This window comes from Callithrix jacchus, chromosome 9 (genome assembly GCF_049354715.1).
Source record: "Callithrix jacchus isolate 240 chromosome 9, calJac240_pri, whole genome shotgun sequence".
NCBI lineage: Eukaryota > Metazoa > Chordata > Mammalia > Primates > Cebidae > Callithrix > Callithrix jacchus.
Window position 1 is genome coordinate 16,607,001 of NC_133510.1, and position 9,367 is coordinate 16,616,367.

Sequence of the window (9,367 nt, forward strand, 5' to 3'; positions counted from 1 at the left end):
CCTCAGGCGATCCACCCGAGGCTGGCTTATTGGATGGATGGCGAGGGCAGCCAGGGACTCCCATGTCCCATACACTGGCCAGGTTCCTGGCCAGCTGACCAATGCCTTCTTTCTCCACCTGTGGGAAATTGTTCTTAGACTCCAGTAGACAAATGACCTTTGGTCAGAGTAACAGGACACAGCCACTGGGAAGTTCTGGCTCTGAGAAACCCCATTCCAAGGGTCCCTTCCTACCTCTAGGGATGAAGTCTTTCTTGCTTTCCCAACCCCAGTGCCCCTCTCTCGTCTGGCCTCCAACTTGGACCCTAGAGATTCTTCTCCATCACATGGAGTAACCTCAGCCGCTCACATGTGCCCAGTACCTTCCATGTATTTATTTGTTACACACTTTTGCCTCTGTGAGGTTTAATCAATCCTCAGAGTGACCTGGGAGGCTCGTGAAGGTCACATGGGGAGACTGAGGCACAGAGCGGCAAGGGGACTGTCTGGGTCACACAGCTGACGTGCTTTGGGTCTGCGGCCATGCCCGACAGTAGCCTGGTTCTCACCTTGTGGGTTTTGACCTTGTCTGTGTCTCAGAGCATGGGGTGGGGACTGCAGTGTTCCCAGGTCCGTGGAGGAGTGTGAGAGCAGTGCCGGGCTAACGGGCTTTCCTTCCTCTCCAGCTCTGTGGCTGTGGGCTGCTTGGAGTAGGCATCTGGCTCTCCGTGTCCCAAGGCAACTTTGCCACCTTCTCCCCCAGCTTCCCCTCGCTGTCTGCGGCCAACCTGGTCATCGCCGTAGGCACCACTGTCATGGTGACGGGCTTCCTCGGCTGCCTGGGGGCCATCAAGGAAAGCAAGTGCCTCCTCCTCAGCGTAAGTTGTGTTAGAATCCCAGCCCCTCCAACTCCTGACCTCCTTGTACATGGGCCCCGGGGATAGGCAAGGCCTGGAACATCAGCCACCTGGATGTCCAACTTGAGCCCAGGGAACCTGCTTCTAGAATGTTCCAGGCCTGACCACACCCCTCCTCATGATTGGTTATGGATGCCCCTAGTTGCCCCTCCCACTTCCTGGTTAGTTCAGCTCCTTTATGTCCCTGTCCTAGCTATCTGGGTTTCCTTGGGAGGAGCTGGCCTCTCTCAGGCCTGGGAAGCCCCACCTGTCCCTGCCTCCCACATTCTCCTTGTCCTCAGCCGTGCCCATGACCACCTACCCATGCCTGGGCCTTTCCTTTTCAGTTTTTCATCGTCCTGTTGGTCATCCTTCTAGCAGAGCTGATCTTACTCATCCTCTTCTTTGTCTACATGGACAAGGTAAGCTTGACCAGAAGGGAGGGGGACAGGGAATGTCACTGGCCTTGGGGTTGGGGCAGGCAGGCCAGGGTCCCTTCTCTGGCCAGAGGAAGACTGCTGGCAAGCGGCACCTGAGTAGAGAGGAGGATGGAACCAAGGGTTGGGAAAGCCACCAAGGAAAGACCAGAGGGAAGGTTTTGATGGGGGCAGCGTGGAGCAGACAAGTTTGGAGGGTGGGGAAGTTGACTTTGTACAGACCCAGGGAGTGGAGTCCTCTGCAGGACCAGAAATGGCAGTGGGCTACCTCTGGCGCTAGTGAGCTCCCTGTCACCAGAAGTAACTAAGCTACTTGGAGAAGGGATTCAGACCTCACCAGGTGGTTGGGCTGGGTGATTTGAGAGAAACCCACGAGAAACAAGGAGGAATTCTCTGGGTGACGCTGGCTGAGCAGGACCGCCAGCTCAGGGAAGCTCCACTTCTGGCGCTAGAGCCCGTGAGGACGGGTGCTGCTCCGGGGTTCAGGAGGGTGGTGGGTGACCCCTACAACCTCTCCAGGCCGGGCATTTCGCAGCCGAGTGAGACTGGCCAGGATTTAAGTGTCTCAGGGTGTGGCAGGCCCTTTGGTACTGTGCACTCCAGAACTCCATAAGGATTCGTTTTTGAAGTAGCTGCCTGAGCCACACTGAAAGTTAGAGACATCGTTAGCATGAGAAACCAGCATTTTTTAGTTTTGTGCTTGTGAAAGGGAAGAAAGAATAATGTCCAGAGATTTCTCTGTCTTGGCCCTTTTATGAGAATTGTTTCCCTTAATTCTTACAACAGCCCTAGGAGTAGATACTGCTATTCAGTATCAGATAAAACAGCGGGGAGGGAGGTGCAAGGTCACATGACCGGTCTTTTTCCCTGCAGTTCCCAGGGTGTGTTTTGAGAGGGCAGTCTGTGGGGAAGCTGTGTTGTGGGGGGATGGGGATGGCAGAGTGGACTGTGTGTGTGGCTGGTTCTGGGATGGGGGAGTGGGAGGCACGTGGCGTGTTTTTTGCCTCTGGGCATTATGACTCTGGCCCTGAGTTTAGCTCTGCGGGGAGGTGGTGGGTGCACCAAGGCCTGCTGTGTTCTGAAGCTGAGAGTGTAGCCTACCCCTGCACCTCTCTTGGGCCAGCAGAGCCCCCCACCCCTGTGGGCAAGGCCTTCCAGACCAGCTGCCTCCCCTGCCTTCCTCCTCCCACCCCGCATCTGTCACCCACCGTCCTGGGTGACCTGAGGTGGGCCTGAGAGACGAGCCGCATGCTGGTCCCAACCATCCTGCTGTGCCCCTCCGCCTGGCAGGTGAACGAGAATGCCAAGAAGGACCTGACGGAAGGCCTGCTGCTGTACCACAACGAGAACAATGTGGGGCTGAAGAACGCCTGGAACATCATTCAGGCCGAGGTGCGGGCTCAGCCACGCTGCTGGGGCCAGGCAGGGAGGAGGGGTGGTGGCCGGTGCTTCCAGCTGCCTTCCCAGGGGACCCAGCTGGGTGCCTGTGCTTTCTGGATTTTAACCGGGGGTGGGGTGGTACCCATGGGGGCATTTGCCTGAACTGCCAAGTCAGACGTGATATGACAAGGTGCAGCCAGAGAGGGATGAGGACACAGGAGGGACAGGCCTAGGAGAGCTGTGGCTGAGCTTCAGGATGAACGCCCGAATTTATTTTAGCAACAGATTTGCCTCCCGGACGGGGCTTGGCTTAGGTGAGGAGGCTTTGGCTCCAAGAGGAAAACAAGTCCATACTCCCAGATGTGCCAGGGGGCTGAGTGACAGTCAGCTTGGGATGATTTACAGAAAGAGCAGAGTGGGCGAGCACAGGCTGCATTGCCGTCTTCCGCTCTGGTCTCCAGGAAGGAGTGCTCACACACTTCCCCAGTGGGCCCAGCTGAAGCCCAAAGAAGGGGAAAGAAGCAGGCCCTTGTCTTCTGCCTTAACTCCAGGTGGCCACTTTTGGGGGGCTGGGATTTGCCTGGGTAGGGGAAGACCCTGGAGAGGAAGGGGCAGGCCCCTGCGTGTCTGACCGCCCCTTCCATTCCCGCGGGCTAGATGCAATGCTGCGGTGTCACGGACTACACTGACTGGTACCCAGTGCTGGGGGAGAACACGGTCCCTGACCGCTGCTGCATGGAGAACTCCCAGGGCTGTGGGCGCAATGCCACCACTCCTGTGTGGAGAACGGTGAGGCTGGGGGTGGGCTGCTTGGGTCCATGTGTGGATGCCCTGACACGAGGAGATATGGGGAGGCCGGGCCTGGGACACTAAGAGGTTGGCTGAATGTGGGGTGGGGAAGGGACTTAACAAAAATAAATCCAAAAAGCAGGTGGAAAATGGGGGGGGGGTGCTGGACCCACAGTTAGGAGAGTCAGAGGGCGAGGGGTTGAATGGGGTCTGAGGCCAGGGAGGGCTGGGAGGGGTAAGAGCAAGGACGAGGTGGGTGAGAGAGAGAGTGAGGTGGGGGCCGGGCTGCAGGGAGCGCATGCTTGGGCTGGGACCCTAACCTCGTGGGTCTCGCTCCCCAGGGCTGCTATGAGAAGGTGAAGATGTGGTTCTATGACAATAAGCACGTGCTGGGCACGGTGGGGATGTGCATCCTCATCATGCAGGTAAGAGGGGCGTCCCCTGGAGCCTCGCCCTCCCTGTGGGCCTCAGCGTGGAGGGAGGGAAGCACGGACCAGTGAAAGCGCTGTTGGTACACGACGGAGGGACTGGAATTCATCACAGCATTTCTAGCTTGGCAGCTGTGCCTGCGCCATTTTCACAGCTCCGATGTGAGAGCAAGCATCTACTTGGCACTGAGAATGCCCTCAGGGCTGCCTGTGGCCAGGCCTGGGCTGGGATAGTGAAGCTGGAGTCACCCCCATGGGTTCCCCCAGTTCTTCCCAAACCTTGAGCCCAGTAAGCCACGAAAGGCACACAGGTGTCCCCCAGTCACCGTGTTTACAGCTTGGCCTATGGCACACTATCTGTGGTGACTGTGAGACCACAGCAGGCTTCCTTCTGCCTCCTACAATCCTCTGGGTCCCTCGCTCCTTTCAGGATTCGGGAGTGGAGGGACATAAACAAGTGGTGACATCGTCTTGAGCACACAGCATTGGTAAGACAGCCCTGTTGCTGCTAAGACGTCGCACCGTGAATTCCACAGCCAGACGGGAGGGGCTTGGCAGGGGTCTTTTTTTTTTTTTTTTTTAAGAGACAGGGTCTCACTTTGTTGCCAGGGCTGGAGTGCAGTGGTGCCATCATAGCTCACTGTAGCCTCAAACTCCTGGGCCCAAGCAGTCATCCCTCTTCAGCCTTCCAAGTATCTAGGACTATAGGCACATACATCATCACACCTGAATAATTAAAAATACTTAAAAAAAGTCAAGATGGGGTCTCCCTATGTTGCCCAGCCTGATCTCAAGCCATCCTCTCACCTTGGCCTCCTAAAGTGCCACCGTGCCTGGCTGGCATGAGTCTTATTTATTTTTCTTTCTTTCTTTCTTTTTTTTTTTTTTAAGAGATGGGGTCTTGCTATGTTGCCCAGGCTGGAGTGCACACTCCAGCACACTCCCACTACTGATCAGCACGGGAGTTTTGACCTGTTCCATTTCCAACCTGGGCCGGTCCACCCCTCCTCAGGCAACCTGGTGGTCCCCCACTCCCGGGAGGTCACCATATTGATGCCGACCTTGATGTGGACACCCGAGCAGCATAGCGCATTACAGCCCAGAACTCCTGGGCTCAAGCGATCCTCTCACCTCAGCCTCCTGAGTAGCTGGAACTACAGGCATGTGCCACCACGCCTGACTGACATGAGTCTTGAGTGAACCCTCTCTCCACCTTAGCTCCTGTGAGTCCCCACTTGGGGCCAGGTCCTCGTGCATTCTGTGCTCTCAGCGCCCCTCTGAGTGGGCATGCTTGTACATCTTGCAGAGATCTGATGGCTTCTGGTCAAACAGCCCCAAGAGGCTGAGCCAGAGTTCACCTGCATATGTGGCCTCAAGCAAGGGCTCCTGGGTGACCTCTGTTCACCGTTTTCTTCATTCCACAAGCATTTCCCGGCATGCCAGTCGCCGTCCCCACCTGCTCTAGGTGCTCTGTGACCTCCCAAGCCTCTTGGGGCCGAGGTCAGGTCCAGGCTGCTGCGGCTCCCACCTCAGGCCCTTCCCCGTGTCTTTCAGATCCTGGGCATGGCCTTCTCCATGACCCTCTTCCAGCACATCCACCGGACTGGTAAGAAGTACGACGCATGAGCGGGCTGGCCGGGAGTGCCCGCCCCACCCCGCTGCCCTGTGGAGGGAAGAGGATTGAGCTTTGTGTCGCCTGCCTGCACTCTCCAGATGTGACCCCTGCACCCACCCACCCCAGCCTGCCCCACCCCACCTACTCGAGTGCCAGGGAGGAGGAGGCACACGGAGACCTGGGGCTTGGGGCACCTGGATTCCTGCATCTGCATATGCGTATTTGCCAAAGACGACAGGGTGGGCTGGGGTGCACTCAGGAGGATCCCTCCCCAGCACTGATGGGCTTCTGCCCCTGCCCTTCCTCACACTGACACTTTGTCCCCACATGGGGTGGGGAGCAGAGTGCCCCCCCTGCCATGGAGATACTGTCCCAGCAGGGGCCGCTGCGTCTGTGGTCACCATGGGGCACTTGGCAGGGTGGGGTCTGCCGGCCTCTGGCCAAGGCCCCTGGAGCATCTTGCCCAGGCTTTTTATACCTTACAATGTAACTTTTTTATTTTATTTTACTCTACGATTATTCAGGAATATTATCTCTCAGATAAGTTTAGGGTTAGATTTCTGATTTGTAACTTTTTACTGTGTTGATTTCTTTAATGGTTTGATTTTTTTTCCCTGAGGGTGAGGGATGGGTGGGAAGAGAGGACATCTGTCCAGTCTCAATCAGGACAGACCACCGTGTGACACCCAGGAGGCTCACGGATGGGGCGTGCCAGCGCCCTCAGAACGCATGGGAAAGGGGGTGTGTGGACAGGATGCAGTACCTCACCAGGCTTGGTGTCCGAGGACGGGAGCCTGGAAGAGGCGGGTGGAGCATGAAGCAGGCATTTGCTCACTGAGCGAGCCAGGAAGGCCAGGGCAGGGGGTCCCATGGCGCCAGGGAAACACTTAGCCAGGAAGGTGGCAGAGCTAGCGGGGTCCTTAGACTTTTCACTGATGAGCAGTTGTTGGTGTTTTCTTTCTTCCTTCCTCCGGCTCTCTGCTGGCACAGGAGGCTTCCCCTTCCACCCCATGTGGGTGTTCCCACAACAGGTTCTGCACACCCCAGTTATTTCACAGACATTCCTGCTAGAAACTCTCAGACAAATACCTCTCTAGTTCAGATGCTGCTCACTTTCTCCCTTGCTTCTGGAAGGGAAGCAGTCCTTAGGTTTTGCTGTGCTGGGCAGTGGCAGGGGACCCATGGGGGTGGGGTTGGCGCCCACAGTCATCCCCACCAGCTTTGCTCAGCTGCGGGTTGCCCTGCTGGGAAGGAGGGAATCACGTCCACCTAGGTCCCAAGGTCTCCGCCTCCTTCCCTGGGCCCACTGACATTAGCAGTGATGATCACATCCTCTGTGATCCCAAGGAGAAGAAATACAGAAAACCCAAGTGAGGTCAGACTGGCTCTTGTTACCGGAGCCACAGGAAGAAAGCAGCTGGAGTCATGGCATGTGCAGAGCTGGGCGTGGGAGATGAACAGGCTGGGGAGTGAGGCAGGGAGTGGTATTCAGCTGCAGCAGCGCACCCCCTTGAAACTGCAGCTGCTCTGGTTTACTGCTTTGCAGTTCAAAAAGATGGAGAATCCGTGGGACTGAGCATGGGGACCTTCCCCACTAGCCAGCATGTGTCGCACTTTATCAGGTGGGGCCTTGGTGGGCGGCTGCCTTTCCGATACAGTTTGTCTCCCCACCTGATTTCCCATGGGGCCAGGTCTCTTCTCCAGCCTCCACCTGCCTGTCTGCTCCAAGAGCTGAGACACGGCCACCCAGCACCAGTCACTTCTCTGTTCACCTTAGGTAACACACACATTGGGACCATGAGGAGAGAACTGTTGGCATAATCAGGGTTCGCGTTTTGCGAGGGTGGGAGTAGAGAGCAGGGTGGCCTTGCAAGTCATGCGGGGTAAAGACCGCTTCCCTGAGACGGGGCAAGGGTGCTGACGGAACACGGGGAGGCCCACATTCGAGCCAAGCTGCCCTTTCCTTGTCTTCTGGCCTGGCTTCTTGGTGAGGAGCTTCAGCTGCCTCCCCGGGAACCCCCGAAGTGCGGATTGCGGAGAGACACTAAGCACACAAGTGTTCCAGTTGCGCGGTGGGACCCGGGGCCTCGTGCTTTTTTTGCTGTGGGTGGGGTGGGTGGGTCTGTTTATGCCTATCAATGCAATTTTTAATTTTTGTTCATATCAACAGCAGAAGCCTAGTGCACTGGGAGATGTGCAACCTCTCTGAAAATCTTTTGTTTCCGGAGTGCTTCAAGGGTGGCCTCTGGCCCCACAGCCTTTGCCCCAGTGCTCCCACCAGCCCCCACCTCTTCTGTTTGCAGAGCCTCGTCTACAGGTCCCCACGCTGCCCTCTATACTCACTCTGTGCTTGGCTGTTTTATTATTTGGCAAAGTCTACATTGGGCGGAAATCTCTGTGCACAGAGCAGGTGTTCCTCCAAGCCCCTTCTACTCGGAGGGCCACACCTAGCGATGCCAGGGAAGGTGGCACAGCCTCTCTCCAGTTTCTCCTGACTGATCTCACTGGGGCAGAATTCCCCTGAGAGAATTCCCTCACCCTGGGCTTCCTTTGCCAGAGTTAGTTCAATCGGGTCTGAACTGAGCAATTTACAGACTTTTCTCAGAAAGTCCCTCAGGGTTGGTAGAGGACTGCAGGGGAGCATCCGCTGCAGACTCAGCCTTTCTCTGCAGCCATCTTGCAGCAAAGATGAGCAGGCACAGGCTGAGAACTGCCCTTGGGTGGCGGCAGCAGGTGTCAGGGTGCAAGTCTCCCCCTGTACCCCTCCCCCAGCTTGAGCCGTGTCACCTCCTCTCCCTCCAGCGTGGGCCTGCATCTCGGGCTCTCTGGAAGGACAGCCCTGCCCCAGACCCTCTTGCAGTTGTCCTGTTTGACTTGGAACTAGGTGGCCAGGCTTTGGTGGCCAAAGAGCAGTCCAGGTATATGGAAGTGGCTGTCCCCTCCTCTCCAGCCCCTGCCCACCCACTGGTGGAGGTGCTAACTAGCAGGGACGTGGCATAGGATGGGAGCTGGACGGGAGGTGCTCGGGGTCCATTTTTTGTCCCTCAGCTTCTCAGAATCTGGCCTGCTGGCCCCTATGTTCCCGTGCCCCCCACTGTCCTCCCCACTGCAGTAAGGCAATAGTCCAGGGTGAGGCCTGGCCTCCCCGCCTTGACTGGGCACTCAGGAGGTTAGGCCTGGGGCTTCCTGCCCACTCCTTGCCCACCTGCCTGCCCCTGGGTGGCACGGGAGAGCGGGGCAAGCACACTTGTTGGTTTCAGATGCACTTTCTGCTTGCAATGCCATATCTGCGTTCCTTCATCCTGGTCCTGGCTTTATGGAACACCATGTTTTTAGCATGTTTTTAAATAACCAATAAAGTGTCAAAAGCACAGCAGGCTGTCTCTCAGTGGTGTTTTATTCACTAAGCCAAAACTGTGACTTATGTTGTGGTTGGTGTGAGGGACCCAGAGGGAGGTCAGATACCACTCCTACCCTTCATCCAAGACACACCCCCAGGGGGACCTCATCTCTTTTTCGGGCCCAGGTTGCAGATCTGCTGGTGCAGGGAGGGTCTCAGCCCACTCTGGGTGCCTGAGGAATCCTAACATTCCCCCTTGAAACAGGCTGGATCAGGGGTCAGTCACAGTGCTTGAGCCTTCTGCTTGAGGCCGTAGTCCTGTCTCTGTACCGATCACCCACCACACCGTGGCCAGGCCCCTAGTGTATCGTGGGAGGGGTATGGAATAAGTCATTAGCGGTTTCCTGTAGGGAAAGGGGCTTCCTGTAGGGGCGGGGCTGTCAGTTTCAGGAACAGTCTTCTTCCCAGTCCCTTTGACGTTCCCAGGGTCCATTTGAGCTTGA

At 56.8% G+C, this 9,367-nt stretch overlaps 1 protein-coding gene across 6 annotated transcripts in view; it reads left to right on the forward strand.

Moving 5' to 3' along the window:
* TSPAN9 (tetraspanin 9) overlaps positions 1-8,897 on the forward strand; it is a 205,024-nt gene extending 196,127 nt beyond the window's left edge. For all 6 annotated transcript variants that reach the window (XM_078338463.1, XM_009003420.5, XM_009003421.5 and 3 more), the window contains 6 exons: positions 666-857; positions 1,223-1,297; positions 2,603-2,704; positions 3,350-3,481; positions 3,823-3,906; positions 5,464-8,897. In XM_078338463.1, coding sequence (XP_078194589.1) covers positions 666-857; positions 1,223-1,297; positions 2,603-2,704; positions 3,350-3,481; positions 3,823-3,906; positions 5,464-5,535 — 657 coding nt within the window. In that variant the 3' untranslated portion in view covers positions 5,536-8,897. The remainder of the gene's footprint in view (positions 1-665; positions 858-1,222; positions 1,298-2,602; positions 2,705-3,349; positions 3,482-3,822; positions 3,907-5,463) is intronic.
* The last annotated feature ends 470 nt before the right edge of the window (positions 8,898-9,367 follow it).